Genomic DNA, 17,465 nt, shown 5'->3' with positions numbered 1-17,465 from the left:
GCATGTTTTGATGGGAAGAGATTTTTATGTTCTAAAGATGCCAAAGTAATTACATTTTAGGGGGTGTTACTGGCCCCTACATTTTTGATTTCCTACACTTAACTGAACTGAACACTTCCGGAGAAATTGGGGTTTAGTATTGCAAGTGGATAGTTGTGTGTAATATGGCACTGCCTTTTGATGAGCAGAGTTTTTTTATATTCTGATGATGCCATAGTACTGAAATGTTAGGAGGTGTTACCTACAAGTGTCCTCCACTTGCATCTACATTTGTTCCAGAGCAAATTGGGTTTAAATATTGGAAGTGGCCGACAATGTGTAACGGGGCATGACGTTTGAATGGGCCGAGTTTCTTATGTTTTAACAATGTGGTTGCAAATAAATTTTAGAGGGTGTTAGCCACAGGTGTCCCCCACTTGCACCTCAAATTTTGTTTACCTCCACACCCCGAGAAAAATTGGGGTCCAGGTATTAGAAGCAAACAACAATGTACATACAATTAACGTCAAATCAGAACATAGACGAATCAATATGTCCAACAATTAGGAAAAGACATGTCACAATTTTCACTATTTTTTAAAATTGTGACCCCCATATCTTGAAATTTCCTAAAGGTGGGGAGAATAAATTTGGGGTACTACTAGCTATGAAGGTCCCTTGTGTAGCCTGAATATTTTACATAGTTACAACATATAGTGTAGGAGATATGAAAGTTTGAACAGAAAGTTGTGAGGGTAATTTGACACGCAGCATTTCACACTCACAGCTATCACACTGTGCTGCCAATTATGTCATTGTACACGCCCCTCGGGTGGATAATTTTCACGGGCAGCATTTTTTGATAGAAACCTGGCAAATCAGTGGAGCTCCAGGGGTTTCTTGCAACTTTAAATGAATATAGAGAAACTAACAGAACAATTTACTGAAATAGACAAACCAATGAGGTTTGGTTGAAATAATTTTCTCGCGTGGTTCTAGTTTATGAATAAACGAGCAAAAAAGGAGGAAGATTAATTTTTGGATTGAAAAAGACACAGTCCTTTAACCTCCTGGGTGGTAACCCCAAGTATGACTCAGGGTAGAAAAAAGAAGCTGGAAGCGGTAACCCCGAGTCACACTTGGGGTAGCTAAACCAATAGGAAATTGAGTCTTACTTGATCCGCTGACGCCCCTCATCGTCCTTTGCGTCTTCTTTTTTCCTCCGGCAGGCGTTCTCTGCACTCAAAGAGTCACCGGGGAGATCCCGGTGACGTTGGTGCGTGCGGACATTCCATTTGGGGCAGGGTGGGAAATTCTAATCTATTTGTTCTGCATTCAATACAAAATATCTGTATTGAATGCAATATGGTGGATTTATATGTCTAAAATCTGTACATTGTCTTTCATAAACATTTATTTTACAGCATAATTTAATAGTAGGAGTATATTATTTTTTTTTAATTTAAAAAATTAAAAAAACATTTTTTTAAAATGTATTTAATTTATTATTTTGACATGATTTTGTGTTTCAAACTTTTGTATACTCTATATACTCTAATACTATTATGCTGTAAAATAAATTTTCATGAAAAACAATGTACTGCTTTAAGACACATAAAACCGGACAGAAATGAATCGCCTAATTTAAACAAGGGGCAGCAGGAAGCTGCGGTCATTTGCCGTCTCATTACAGCCACCTGACCCTAGGACGGGAATTGTATTTATACTTGAAACATAAAAAAATAAATTGGTGCTTTGCTGTTGTAGAATATCCTGAGCCAATCACATATGTTAACGTCATGTTCCATTGTCCAAACACGTTATTTGATATATAAAATATCCTGTTTGTCACTCCTGGCCCCTCCTCTTCTGTAGTAGCTGAGCATTAGTAAGACTGGGGTACTGCTAGCTATGTGTACCCTGTAAATTTCAAGTCTTTACGACATACTGTTCAGGAGATATGGAGGTTTGTATTCAGAGAGATGTAAGGCTACTTAACATGATATGCAAAAAAACAAAACACACATCTATCTATCTATGCTGCCGATTACGTCATTGTACACACCCCTTGGAATTTTACACGCCCATTTGCACAACCCCTCTGGTGGATTTTTTTTTTTTAACGGCCAGCTTTATTTGATAGAACACGGATTTGCTGTGCACCCTGTCGTCGTGGAAGTGTATGGTTGTGTACTGGCCTGCACAGTGTGATCAGGGATCCCTTGCACAAGATTAGTATGTGGTATTGGGTAGTAAAGTACACGTAGATAGTGGAAATGGTTCGTCCTAATGTGTCAGTGTCTTTTGTCTGTCAGCCTCTGTACCCCTAGGTGCTCAGGATCTAATGCATTTTCTGCAAATGAGCGAGACTGACAGTGTATGTTGGGAAAGTGTTTTTTTCTAAGTATATTGCAATGTATTCTCTTCTTTAGTGGTGTTTATATGTACCATTATCAGTGTCGGATGAATGTACTATCAAATAAAATCATCCTCGAATTTTAAAATTGACCTAAACTCTTATTTTTGCCAGACTCACACAAAAAGAAGACTAACCCCGTAAAACAAGCCCATATACTTTTCTGCTAGGAGTGCTGAAGGTGATTAGGGAATGTGTACTGCTTGAACATTGTGGAATTCAGACTCTTCTCTTGCCAGAGAGGTAAGCGTACAATGTCATCTATTGCAAACCAAGCTTTTAATTATATATATATATTTTTTTTTTTTTTTTTTAAGCTTAGTGAAAGTTGCTTTACAGTGGAACACGAGGCCAAACTAAATCTGCTCTACTTGATCTATTGACATATTTGCCTGGTTTTCCTTATGATTTTATCTTACTTGATTTGCTGAGCTGAAATGACATAACTCCAGCATACTCACATGGGAGGTCATTAATTCTGTCACTGCCAATAATGTACAATGAACCACATATGTGTTGCTTAATGTGCATTCTAAAGCAGAATACAAACAGGCAGGTTCATGTGTTTTGTTGCAGAAAAGTAGCATGTCTGCAATACATTAGCTAGAGTTGCTCAGATTTAGTCCCTTCTCCTTTTGGGTAAAACAGATTAAATGCTAACATGCATTAGAACTAAATTATATTAATATTATTAGTAAAGAATAAGAATTGGTTAAAATCCTTGCTAGATTATTCAAAGAGGAACTAAATTTAAAAGTCCCCCAAAACAATAAAAAAATTCACTTACCTTTAATCCCGCTGATCCATCCGGAGGTCTCTACCAAGGCATCCGTCTTCGTGCTGCCGCGCTGGGCTCCGCCATCTTTTCCTTCTCTTTCTGGTTCTCCTTCCTATGTCACCTGACCCAGGCACGAGATCGGGTGATGTAGATGGGAAAAAAAACTTGCCCATCTCACTGCGCATGCGTGAAATCGACAATTTTTTTCTCTTGTTGCGTAAAGGCTTTTTCTGGACATACCTGATGCTCGGGCATGCGCAGAAGGAGCACCCAAGAGCCTCCTGGAATACCTATATCACGCGTCCCGGGAGCATTTGCGCTCCCAATCATTCTCAATCGCCAAGGCGATTGAGAATTGGGACGGTGCTGCACCCCTTTTTTCTAAAAAAAAGGGTGTTGCACTTAACTCCTCAGCTGTAATCCCGAGTCTGACTCAGGGTGGATTTACCATGCAAAAAGTGTTAATCGGGGTCGCTAAAAAGATTTAAAAAACCCACTTACTTTGTTCTGTTGTCGTCCCCCGGCGTCCTGCTGCTCCCCGAAGGTCCTGGGGACACGTCTTCTCCCTCCGATCTCCAGCCCGCGAATGCAGAGACGACCTCCGGGGTTTCCTGGTGACAGGCGAGAGGAGTGGCAGGAAATTCAAAAAATTTTATACTATACAAAATAGCTGTATTGAGTCCAATACAAAGTAATCTTGATATATATATTTAATTATATATGCTACTTTAATTGCTATATGCTACTGATATATTACATGTATCACTATTTTTTTTATTCTAACAAGTTTTTGTGTTTTTTTTTTTTTTTAAATAAAGTTTATTTTAAATTTAATAAATATTGGACATATTTCAGTGAGTTATGTTTAAGAATTATAGGCCTACAATGTAAAATAAATTTCCATGCAAAAAAATTGTAATGCTTTAAACTGTAACGCTTTAAAATGTAACGAACTTAAACGCTAGGGGGGTTAAAAAAAACAAACAGAATTTTTACCTTATATAAAAGGGTAGGCTTTGTTTTAGATACGCTTTATTTGCTGTCATATTAACATATTTGTGTACTGACTATTCAACATTCCCAGAAAGGTAATGACTTCACCCTTACCTCTGCACTGCAAGCAAAAACTGGGGAAAATTATGTTATGTAACTGAGAATGTACCCTAAAACATGATTATTATATTGCAGTAATGCTGCATCCTTGTGTTTTGCAGTTTAATGTAGTGTTTTTGTTTGCCACACTGTATACTGTAAGTGCTATTTAAACACATTTTAGTGCTATTGATATACTATTGCATGTAGTTAAGACAGAAGTAAACTTTCCAGAGTTTCTAAAATTGAACTACATGACAACATTGTAGCCTGATGTTGTAGGCTTTTATCGTGGGCCTATCAATTTATCAGTGGGCTGTGGTTTTTCAGGTCTCTTGCGATAAACCTCTATATGCTGATATCTTTGGACTTTTGAGCATCAAGGGCTTGCTTTTCTAAGCTACAAAGAAAAAGGTCACCTCCAAACCAGGAAACAGGACTGGTAGTAGATAGGATTTAGTGTTCACTAATCCTAATTTGTAGTTCCCCAAATAAGTCTTAGTAGATGGGGCTTCCTAGGAACTGTATGCTTTAGTCTCCTCTCTTTCTGCATTAAGCATATTTAGAAATGACCAACATCACTGGTGGTTGAGACATAAGACCTGCATTATTAAAGCTCTCCAAGGCTGTAGACCAGGGGTGTCAAAATCAAATACACAGTGGGCCAAAATTAAAAACTTAGACAAAGTCGTGGGCCTTGCATAGGCAGAGAGGCCTCTGGTTTAAAGACGCCAGTGATGCTGCTACTACAATTCCTGGCATTACTTGCATCTATAAAACAGTCCAATGCGGGGCTACACATAGACAGAAAGGCCGCTGGTCTATAGATGCCAGGAATTGTGGTAGCGGCGCTATTTCAATGCAGTGTGGGGCCATGTGCAATTCATATTTAGGATTTCTTTGGGGGCCAAAAAAAAAAGGATGTTGCGGGCCAGATTTGTCCTGCGGGCCAGAGTTTGACACCCCTACTGTAAAGGATACCCTTTCATGAATGAAGCTAGGTGATTCAGCAAATTTAGAAGGGGTTTTTAAAATAAATTTGCTTTTTGCTAGCAAATGTTTTAAAACCTGTACCAGATCCATTCCAGGGTTGCTGGATCACCCAGTTTCACTGATAAAAGTGTATCCTCTGTAATAAAGCTGTAATAAATCAGACCCATAGACTTTGGATCTATAAAGCTGTTCTGACTGGTGCTTTGAGGTCACAAAGGTGAATGTAGGTTGTACAGTACCCTCAGCAATTAATTCATTCAAGCACTAATTTATAGAATTTTCACTAAACCATCAGTGAACTTTGTGTAATTCTTCATAGTGCTACAATTAAATGTAAAATGATATGGTCAAACCAGTAATATACTTTTACACAAAAGAGATTTCATTTTCATTCATTTGGGAGGTTGGACGTACTATAGCCAGATATGCTTTATCCTTCTAGTTACTTTGTGATTAAGTTATATGGATTGTTTTTATTTTGCATTTTAGATTGCCAATCTATATACTTTAATGGCAGGGACCTCTCTTCATGACACAGAGAGAGCTGTAGTTCTCTTACTACAAGCTCTGGGCAGTGAACAAAATGGATGTTTGGCAGCTCATAGGGTTCTGCAGGGCTTTCCTGGACCTTTTCCCTGGATAAATGTAATGGAGGTTTTGTGCATGAAAGTACCCACAATGGATGAATCAACTGGAGAAATGTTATTGTGAGTAACCATCTTACTATTCTTTATATTAGATAAAGTCACTGATTAAACATCTCAATCTGAGTCTAGGGTCAGATTTAGCATATCCGTATCAGGAATTTATTTTGCCCTAATTAGACCAGAAACGGGCTGAATTTTGACAGTAAAGATGATGGTGATCCCTTGCCTTTATTGAAAGTTTATTTAGGCAAATACCACTACAGTACATCAAATGTTACTGTTAACTCTTTCTCTCCCACCATTTATCATTAACAATTGCAATGTTTATTTTTCATAAACTACAGTTTTTTTCATATTTTGTTGCATCTTAGTGCTGTTATTATCTTCCAGCAACATCATGTCTGCATTCACTGATGGCTGATCCTCATTTTGCAGGGCGGGTTTCTTGAAGGTGATAACTGCAGCCTATGACTACATAATGTGTGTTGGCACAGCCACTTGAAGGGCAGGAGAACAAGTGAAAGACAAGAACAGCATTGTCAGCCTATAAGGAAACACTTGCCTAAGTGATTTATGTCAGGTTCCTTGGGTGCTACTTTAATGAAAGCTTTAGAAATTTACCAAGATAATACTAGAGCAGTTAAACTGTATATGTGATAGTAGTTAAATATCGTTTGATTAAAACATTTTTTAATTGATTTTACTTACTTTAGGTTAGATACATTTAGGAGCAATAATATAAGTGCCATGTCATATTAGTGTAACCACTTTTATTATTCTCTTTTGTTTATTCTTGTATTTTATATATTTATATTATATTGTGTGTGTATATGTGTGTGTGTGTGTGTGTATATATATATATATATATATATATATATATATATTGTATCCTTTGTTTATTCTCAGAAAACCAAAACTTGTTCTTCTTCCACTGCAAACGCAAAGAAACCTATTCAGGCTCCTGGATCTTATACATTACCGACTGCCAGCTCCAGCCATTGAGCTTTGTTTACAGACCATCAGTGTGGAGAAAGACTTTTCTGATACCTGGTTACACTGCGCGAGGCAAACTTTCCTAACAACTTGTGGTATTCAGACTTCTCTTCAGCATTCTGAAGTGTCAGAAAGTCTTCATACTATCTGCCAGCAACTAAATCAAACACCATGTGGACACTTTAATTTAGGCTGGTACAAAAATCCTTGTGCCCCCATGGAACATGCACCAGTTATAGATTTTGAGTGCAGAACAGTGATAGATGACAAAGGATCTCCTGTAAATGATATTCCCAAAGAATTGTTTACGGACTCACAACAATTGAGCTCCCTGCAAGTAGCAAATATTGAGAACACAGAGGAGATAACCATTTTACCTGCATCTATTGAGGTAAAGGTCCTCTAGCCTAAATAGAACCTGTCCTCCCATGTGACTATATTTAAAAGCCCAGAGACTGCTGCTATAGGCACTGACATTTTTGATGTGATTTCAGCAGCCCAAACAAAATTAAAACTGTCACCTAAGCGATATTCTTCTGTATTACCATTTGAAGGACAGGGGAGGGGAGACAGCACAGACATTAGACATTTCAGAAGAAAAGAGGGCTATAGTGTGCAAGTAGAGAAGGGGCTATCCAAGAGAAATGATGCTTCTTGAAGTAGCCAAATTTGGTACCATTTTCTTAAGCAATTATTATATTTGATTTTATGTGATTTTACTTGCAATTTGCTATGTTGGTGACGGATTCTCTTTAACCTCCTGGGCGGTTCATTTCTGTCTGGATTTATGTGTCTAAAAGCAGTACATTGTTTTTCGTGAAAATTGTTTTTCACGAAAATTATTTTGACATGATTTTGAAACAAAATCATGTCAAAATATTAAATTGAATAAATTAAAAAAAATAAAACTCCCCAGTGACATCCAGTGCAAAGGAAGCCGGCGGAGGAAGAAAAAAGATGGACATCGCAGAGAAGAACGACACGGGACGCCGGTAGATCAGGTAAGTAGCGATTTACTATTACTTCCCATAGGTTTATCTACCCCGAGTGTCACTCGGGGTTATCGCTTTTAGCATCTTTTTTCTACCCCCGAGTCACACTTGAGGTTACTGCTCAGGAGGTTAATATCAAATACTCTGTAAACTGTACATGGCTCCTGGGATACTACTGTGTTCTAGACATTGTTAATATAATATACAGACGTGGTAAGCATTTATATTTACTTAGTTTTCAGTCTTAATAGGAACAGTAGACTGTGGTCTAGGCTGTTCAGCCTTTATGCTCTTTTAGGAGGTCTTCAAATCGAAGTGGAATAGGTATTATGAGGCAAAAATACTTATGTATGTTTTACTCTATTGTGTAACGCATTTGTTTTGGTTTTTTTTTTTTTTTTTTGCTTTTTTCATCTTTATAAGGCTCATGCACCTACACTTAAGCAGTTACTATACATTCACATGGAGTCTGAGGTAAGGACAGATGTATTTGCCTCTTTGTGAAAAGAGCTGGTGAGAGACTTTTGATAGTGAACTTATGGTTATGTTTTTTTATTTTTTGTTTGTTTTTTTTAGTCATTGGACCATGAATTTCTAGAACAGTTGAATAAAATCTTTGATTTGTGTAGTCCATTACAGGTATGTAGTTTCCTAAACTGCAGGAGACAAAGGGTCATAGAATTCTTAGACCTACAGCAACCATGATTACAATGCATGCAATGTTTTGTTATTTAAATTACATTCTTTAAGCTTTAATCAGTTGTATGTTTTGTTGCTGTGTGCAAGCTATAAGGATCACTTTTTTGTCTGTGAACATTCCATAGTCAGCTGTATCCATACCTTGGTGACATTCATTTGTGTATAACAGTGTTGTGTGGTGGATGAATATTCAATGTCCTAAATAATAGTATTGCCTAACCCTGAATCATAAGGTCATTAGGGCTGAAAGAAAAGAGGGTTTTTGGCAAAATAATAGTCTTGTATTGAATGATATGATAAAATTCTCATACAGCAATACAAAATATGGTCATCTTGTCGGCCACAATAAACAGCTTGTGGTTTACACAAAATGTTGATAACAGTTCAAGCCCGATTGGGCACGATACATTAGTCATCTGTCAATATATGCACATAAATAACCATATAATTTTAACTCGCAGATATGAATATAGTAATTAAAATTAAGTATGTATAGTATAAATAGAAGTAATAAGCATTAAATCAGTTTTTTTATACTTATTGAATTGTCCAATACTTAATAAATTGTCATACAGAGTATCATAAGAGTATCATAGGTTAAGGTAGGGAGTATTTCAAAGAAATGCACCTGTTCAATATTTATTATATAAACATGCCTTTGTGGAAATATAGTATTATATATTGAAGCAAATTTAAATGAAATAAAAATAAATAAGTAAAGGTTAAATGTCAGTTAACCCCCCTAGCGGTAATCCCGAGTCAGACTCGGTACCTAAAAGCAGGATAAAAACCCACTTACCTTGTTCCGTCCCTGTCCCCCAGTGTCCTTCTGGTCCCCGCAGGTCCCGCGGACATGTCTGCCTACTCCGATCCCCAGCCCCGAAATGCAGATTCGATCTACGAGGTTTATGGAAGATAAGACCTATGTAAAAATATTTTGTGTAGATTCCCATCTGGAATAAGAGGAAGGAAAGGAGCTGCAAGCCTGACTGTTAAAAGCTGCAAGCCTGACTGGGTACTTAGGGAAGCCATGATTATAAATTAAATATTGAGTAAAGACCAAACAAAAAGGTGGTATCATGATTATAAGCAGAGACTGAACATATATTTTGACAGCTTTGGCATTCAGGATTGTCAATATAGAATAAACAAAATTTATGTAGTACCACCATGTTTATGCAGCACCATGCAACAATATTAACAATCCTTTTCATAATGTAAGCAAAATAAACACGTCAGATATCTTGTGGTTGTGAATGCAAATACCTGTAGGGGAAAAACAACACGTATAAACAATTTTTCCTAGTTTATACATTGTAAGGGCAAAAGCCATATTACATAGAAGTAATTAACATATTTACAGAAATAGTTTAAAGCTAAAAACATAATTTAACCCAGGGTAATGGTTGGCTTTTAATAAAAAAGATCCATTTTGTCACTGATTGCAATAGTTTATTATCGAAATCCCCACCTCTGGGGTTGGGGAGTACTTGTTCTAATGCTGCAAAAGTGATGCTGTGAGTGTCAAAATTATGTGTCGTGCCCACATGATAGCTGATTGGGGTTGCCATTATACCATTTTTGATGGAGTATATGTGTTTATGTGAGTATACGCGTTTCTTCAGGGGTCTTTTCATTTTGCCAAGTGCACGTTGCCAGCATGCACGTGGGGAAAGGGCAGGTCCCTAGGACGCCATTTTTAAAGCTGAAACGGCGCCACAGTGATTCCCAGCCACGCTGTATGCTGACCCGAGCTTCATGCAGATTGTTCACATAGGAGTTTGCGCTTCCACATCATCAGGTATGCTGATTCTAATCTACCCATACAGAACCTAGTAAACCCCTAATACCTACCAGATCACTATTTCACTGTTTATAGAAACCTACTTTCCTTGGAAGCTATTATCAGGATGCATCATTTCCTACTCTGAGAATAGTTCCTAATGGTCCCTAATATTCAACCAAAACAAATTACCTTTCCTCTACTACTGGATACTTATACCAAGTCAACCACTTTTTATTGGTACACCATAGATAGCTTACAAAAAATATATATATATATATATGTAGGTAAAACTTTTATACCTTCATTACCTATTTACAGCAACATTTATATCTCATTACTGTTTAAAAATAGATGACTTATATTCAAACCTCTCCAGAAATATCACCATCTTTTTGGGATCCTATCATCTTACTTCTTATCAACTTTTCTCCTACTTGTTCAACCTCTGTCTTTCCATTGTCATAGCTTTAGGAGGCAGCAGCATTAGAAACCATGGTTTTACCATGGAAACCAAGTTTTACCCCATTTAATGGACATTTAACCTTTTACCTATTTTTTTTTTTTTTATTTCATTTAAATTTGCTTCTATATATAATACTATATTTACACAAAGGCATATTTAATATTTAACAGGTGCATTTCTTTTGCTTTTTAAAATACTCCCTGCCTTAACCTTTCATACTCTGTATGACAATTTAATAAGTATTTGACAATTCAATAAGTATGTGAACTGATTTATTGCTTATTACTTTAATTTATACTATACATACTTAACTTTAATTACTATATTTATCAGCAAAATTGTTACAGCATATATCACTTTTGACATTTGTTTATATTTTTGAAAACCTAGATTATGTAACCACTTGTGTGTAAAAATTGTCGTTGACGTACCACTATCCCTTAGGAAGCCTTAAAGGGCGAAACGCGTCGGGTACCACGGTCAATACGAACAAATTTATATCTGCAAGTTAAAATTATATTGTTATTTATGTGCATATATTGACAGATGACTAATGTATAGTGCCCTATAGGGATTGAACTGTTATCAACATTTTGTGTAAACCACAAGCTGTTTATTGTGGCCCACAAGATGACCATATTTTGTATTGCTATATGAGAATTTTATCATATCATTCAATATAAGACTATTACTTTGCCAAAAACCCTCTTTTCTCTTCTCTTACATTCCCTAATGACATTCATTTGTGACCGAGTGGAGAAATTCATTGGAATACCTGAAGTAAGGTTTGTCTGCTATTTCCCTGTACAAAAAATACATATTCGTTAGTATTTTTCTTGCTTTGCATTGACACCATGGCATGTTATTGCTTTCTGGTTTCCTTTTACAGCTGGAAACTCTTTTCTATAGTGCAGGCATTGCACAACTTTCCCTAAAGTGCCTGTTTCAGCTCTGTGTTCATCTTGATTCAGTATCCCCGGACCTAAGTTATGGCCATGCCACATCATTAGCCAAAAGCCTCTTTTTGGATAGGGTAAGCCATATATTCTATAAATATTGTGTTGTATGGCATTTCTAACTGTACTGAAAATACACAACAGACCAAGTACTTGGTTTAATGCCAGTACTCAAAATATATATGACTATAGTACTTATTGAATAACACTGAATCTGGCATTGCACTGTTGCCTGGTGCTATGCAATAGACGGACATAGATTTCTGATGTCAAACTTGTGGCCTTTGGGTCTCAGCACTCAGTAATAATAACATCGATTTGTAAATTGGCTGTACTGGAAATGATCTCTAGCAGTCTCATGTAAGCGATCTCCGGTATTTAACTGTCTAGGGCAGCATATCTCCAGCCCTCAACTTCACCTTTTTGTCACCAGTCTCAGGTTTTCCCCACCAATATGTTCAAAAATCCTTTTAACATTACATATACTGAATAATATGTGCAGTTACGCAAGGGAATGGGAGGTTGCAGTTGGATCCCCCCTATATCTAGATGTGGACCTCTTCTGACTTAGAGAATTATTTACACATAATATAATCTCCAGCACTCATCTATAATGATAGAACCTAATTACTAGCAAACATTGTATAATGTTTAAAAAGCTCCAATATTAGATAGATTTGCTCACTTGTCAAGTAAGGAGTTTTTAGGAGTTTCTACGGAGCCTACATATACAAATGTAAAAACCATGATTGAAATTAACTTTATCAATAAACAAAAGCTGTATACCCACGGAGGTTGAAATATCTATCTCATGCAAACATCTAATAAGCATTAAAACTATAAAGCAAAGTGTTTATTTTCCTATTTCTGCCTAATAGTGTGGCGGGTTTTACATGCAGATACAGGTTCCATAGCTGGCAACAACTCCATTCCTGCTGCTGCAAACCTCCCGGCACTATACAAAGGTGCAGGCACTGCACAATGTGTGGGTTATGGGGCATCACATTGGATGCATTCTAATGGATTTTTTCTTTCGTTATTGCAATTATGCTTTTTTTTTTGTTTTTTTTGTTTTTTTTATAAGTATAACTGATGCCATAATTCATATAGGTGAGCACTGCAGGTATTGTTTTATGTGTTTTCCAGTCAGCACTAATTTGGATGAGTTATTTTATTACTTAGCAGCTATTCATCTATGTTTCCTTTTTCATTTTTTGTGCTAAGGAATTTAAATTTCTTTTAAATATGTAAAAATTTTATCAGCAAAATATTACCAATATTATTTAAATAGACTGCCTCTTGGGGAAAGGGAGGCAAACTACTGCAGATATGAGGTAGAGGTACAGGTTGCAGCAGCCTACTAAACCTTTCTGTCTCGGCATAAGGGTTATTCTGCGAGGCAAAGCTCTGGTACTTCAAGATTGTCCACCCTTCCCATGTCCTGCATATTTTTATTAGCCATTGATGATGACTTAGACATGTGCCAAGAGGAATGGTAGGATTGGCTTTGTGGTTGGTTCTGTCACTGCATTGAAGTGCCTGTCAAAAGGCCAGAATTTAGTCATAACTGGACAAACAGGGGTGCTTCTGCATGTATTTGCAGGCACCTTGGAGGGGAAGTAATTTGCCGCCTCCTCCCCAGTAATGGAGACTCTTAAAAAAGAAAAAAATCTAAAAAGTATCTAAACTCAAAAACACAATTTTAATTTTAAGCTTTGTTTCCAATAGGTACTCTCACTCACTTCACCAGCATCACGCACCCTCATTGCAGCAGTTTCTATGTTTTGCAACAAGTACGCCCTGTCTGTGTGCAGCAGTCTTATTGGCCCTATATTGATTCAAGCAAAGCCAGGTAGTCAAAGTTTAGTGTTTGTGAACTGTGTGCTTTTGTAGAAACTGAATTATGTTTTTAATCATCTCTTGTTTCTGACATACATTATCAGTGCTTTTTCTGCAAATGCATTATTTGTTACTGTGTGGAGTTAACCTATTGGTTTATTGTCCTCGCTCGTCTTTGTTAGGCACTGTATATGCTGATTTTATTTGCCGAATGGTTTCTGAATGTCTTCAACCACATCAGCTGCATTTTTGTTTAAGGTGAGGTCCAGGTAACCCATAAATAAATGAAAAAACGTTAAAATAAAATTATGGTATGTTTTATGTTGTTGATGCAGTGTTTAAAAAGGTTGTGTCCTCTAAAGCTTTGAGCTTCAGTCAGGGACTTGGTTATTACATACAGTGACGTCTGTACAAAGCATTGGTCTGACCACATCTGGAATATGCAGTCTATGCAACTACTATAGATTGTTTTGAGAAAAAGCTGAATGTTTTTCTTGAAGCACAGAATATAACTGGATATAAAGGCTTTAAAGTGAAAATAACAGTGACTGTTGATCCAGGGAACATCCGATTGCCCCATAGAATCAGGAAGCATTTTTTTTTCCCCTGTTGAAGCAAATAGTACCAGGGTTTTTTTTTGCCTTCCTCTGGACCAACTATGTCTTTTAGAGTTTTGTATCTGGGATATGTTTATTTCCCTAGTGGTTGAACTTGATGGACTTTGATGGACTTGATGTCTTTTTTCAACCTAACCTACTATGTAACTATGTTTTATCGTTACCCTCCCGCTAATATCCCATGACTTGCCCTTCTTGTTGGCTAAGCAACCACTGATAACATAAGAAAAAAAAAAGGAAAAAACAGACACAAATGCCAAAAGCTGATTTGCTATTTGCTAGAACTGTATTATCCATTGCCTAATTATTAATTGTAGCTACCTATTTTTGTTTAATTTCTTTTTAGTCCAATCCTTGATGCTTCATGTACTGATGTTTCTATCACTGTCTTGCACTTGTTGATTGATAAAAAGGTAAGAAGATATACAAAATATGACAGGAGACCCTGCATAAATATCAGACTATCATTATTCAATAAAAGTGAAATTCTTTTGCATAAATCTAAAATATGCCTTGTAAAGAAAGTCTTGTAACTTTGTTTTTTTTTTAACCCCCTCATACTTGTGATATACTCTTTTTTTCTTTTTTTCATGATTTGTTTTCACTGCAAACTCCGGTTTCTCTCACAGTGTCCATCTGGACAGTAAGGTCACTATGTCTGAACCAGGCACTTGACTCTCTGTTAAAGCATACCTAAACTCAGAATTTTCACTTTTCATAAAGGGTAGACAACCCTTTTATGTTAAGTAAATATTCTGTGTGTTTTTGTTTTTTTTGTTTTGTTTTTAAAAAAAAGAGTGCAACACCGCCCTAGGCGTCTAACGGTCGAGAATGAATTTGGAGCGCATAGCCTCCCAGGTTACCTACGGCCGGCATCCCGGAGGCTCTTGGGCGCTCCTTCTGCGCATGCCTGAGCATTTCGCCCATGCGCAGGAGCTTTTTTGAGCAAAAAGGTAAAATTTGCCGATCTCACACATGTGCAGTGAGATTGGCAAATTTTTTCCCATCCTATGTCACCCGATCTCGCGCCTGGGTCGGGTTACGTAGGATGAAGGACAGGAAGAAGAAGAAGAGAAGATGGTGGCGCCTGGAGTGCTGGCTCTGGAACAGATGCCAGGACAACGTGGGACCCGATGTGTATTTTTTTATTTTGCAGTGTTGAGTTTAGTTCCTCTTTACGGCACTATCCATTTTCCTCTCTGGCCCTGGGAGCATTTAAATTCTTCTTTCCCATGGTCTTCAAAGCGGAAGAGGTTAATACTGTGGGGCCAGCTGATGACATCATTTTGTTTGTGGAATGTTGCCTGCTCCTTCTTGCCTTATAGCCGAGAGTAAGTACCTTCCAGCTGCAAACAGTGCACCTTACATAGCAGGTAAAAACATTTTCGGTGACCCTAAAAAGGTTATTTTTCTTCCTTTTGCACATAAACTTGGACTTTTGGAATATTACCAATGTAATGGAGATAACAGGAACTGGGGAAATACATTTCCCAAGATTATTGATGCAAACATTATGGCTATTAACACATTGGCAACCCTGCCTTTGCCATCCAGAATCATCTGGTAGATGGTTCCACTTACTAGTATTAATTAGTTCAGTCATTGGCTTAGAATTTAGCTTGGAGCTGTCTCCCTAGTAAGAGATGTCATTACGCTGGTCTGACTAATGAGAGAGTAACTTTAATAGCAATCCTATCACTGGAGAAAAGATTGTTTGTATGACTTGGGCAAAAGAAATGTATGACCCATCAGATATGTAAACGGATAAAAGATGCCATTAATGGCCGTATGCAAAGTCAGTAAAGAACATAGTGAATGATTTTACCCAGTATTCAAATATGAAAAAGTGGTACCAAGGCTGGTGGACCGAAGTATGGTTACTGCAGAAAAGGTAAGTTGTATGTAAAAATCTTGCCTAAAAAAAAAAAAAAATGTACCCATAAATTTAATTTAAATAGATAGCATTTCCTATTGTGACAGCTGTTAGACAATTGGCCAATAGGTGGCAAAACGGGTCATTGTTTTACTAGGAACTGAAACACTAGTCAGCGAATTTCAGTCAAATTGACAGGAATAATTTATAGAGACAAAAGTGATCTTTCTTTTAGTTTCCCAGTTATTTGTTTTCAATATTTTTTTTTCTCAGGATAAATTCTGTCAATCCGAGATTGACCCATTACTCAACTATTTGTGTCATGCTGCTGAGAAGTTTTCCAAGTCCGTGACCTTTTCCAAATTGTTATTAGTCCTCCTGACTAGCAAACCTAACCTGGTAAGAAAATAAATTTTCAAAAGTGTTTTCAATGCATACTTGCATGGCTGAATAAGTGTAATCAATTGTGAAATGTATTTAAAGAACTGATAAATGCCTAAATTAAAATTAATGTGTTCCCATACTATGCACACTTTTTGTTACATATTTTGAAAAAGCTTTAAAAGCACTTTAAAACAAGCCCTCATCTCCTCTGTAAAAGACATTAGGAAAATGCACCTCAAAGTTTACAACAGAATTATTGAAGTCTTAGATCTTTTTCTGTTGATTTCTGTTGCACATGAATGTTGACAGCCTGTAATATTTATAATGTAAACATGCAGTAGATGTTTATAGGCAGAAACCTAACAGATTCCTTGTTGTGATCTTTAACAGTCTTTAAAAATGAATTATTGCTCATTACAAGTAGCTAGAAACGTCCAGGTTGGCTTGCTGTAAAACTCTTTACCTGTTACTATTGGGAATATTTAAATAATTTTGCTCTCCGTAGTTTTGATACAAGTGATTTATATGATCATAAGTATAGATTAGTGCAAAAATAAAGTTAAGGGGATGTGGTGCTGTGCACACCAAATCATAATGTATACCCAAACTGTTCATCTATGTATTCCACAGCTGGTTAAAGGGAAAACCTCCAGCTGAAAAACATGCAATGCACTGTATACAATTTGATACAAACTGAAATATTTGTAAATGGTATACAATTTCTCACAGTTTTGAAAATGTGTTCTCTTCTGTTCATTGAAGGTCACAGTGAAAGTCCCAACATCTTTGTAGTGTCTTTAATGAAAACTAATGTAATTCGTTTTTAGAAATTAGTATTTAGAAATTAATTAACAGTGAGTATACATACATTTCTAGGAGACAAAACAAGAGATAAGGCTGTTCTTGCTTTGTATATACCGTGTTTCCCCGATTTTAGGACATCCCCATTAAGTAAGCC

At 36.8% G+C, this 17,465-nt stretch overlaps 1 protein-coding gene across 6 annotated transcripts in view; it reads left to right on the top strand.

Annotated features, from left to right (window-relative positions):
• The first annotated feature begins 2,080 nt into the window (after positions 1-2,080).
• FANCE (FA complementation group E) overlaps positions 2,081-17,465 on the top strand; it is a 22,948-nt gene continuing 7,563 nt past the window's right edge. The window contains exons 1-11 of one of the 6 annotated variants that reach the window (XM_072422979.1): positions 2,081-2,214; positions 2,510-2,638; positions 5,748-5,965; positions 6,812-7,289; positions 8,314-8,364; positions 8,467-8,529; positions 11,728-11,871; positions 13,523-13,646; positions 13,816-13,891; positions 14,597-14,663; positions 16,397-16,522. In XM_072422979.1, coding sequence (XP_072279080.1) covers positions 5,769-5,965; positions 6,812-7,289; positions 8,314-8,364; positions 8,467-8,529; positions 11,728-11,871; positions 13,523-13,646; positions 13,816-13,891; positions 14,597-14,663; positions 16,397-16,522 — 1,326 coding nt within the window. In that variant the 5' untranslated portion in view covers positions 2,081-2,214; positions 2,510-2,638; positions 5,748-5,768. Of the gene's footprint in view, positions 2,357-2,509; positions 2,639-5,747; positions 5,966-6,811; positions 7,290-8,313; positions 8,365-8,466; positions 8,530-11,727; positions 11,872-13,522; positions 13,647-13,815; positions 13,892-14,596; positions 14,664-16,396; positions 16,523-17,465 lie in introns of all 6 variants that reach the window. The other 5 variants (XM_072422987.1, XM_072423018.1, XM_072422995.1 and 2 more) reach the window with 5 other exon arrangements.

The sequence above is a fragment of the Pyxicephalus adspersus genome, chromosome 1 (assembly GCF_032062135.1).
Source record: "Pyxicephalus adspersus chromosome 1, UCB_Pads_2.0, whole genome shotgun sequence".
Taxonomy (NCBI): Eukaryota; Metazoa; Chordata; class Amphibia; order Anura; family Pyxicephalidae; genus Pyxicephalus; species Pyxicephalus adspersus.
This window is presented reverse-complemented; position numbering and strand designations above follow the sequence as displayed.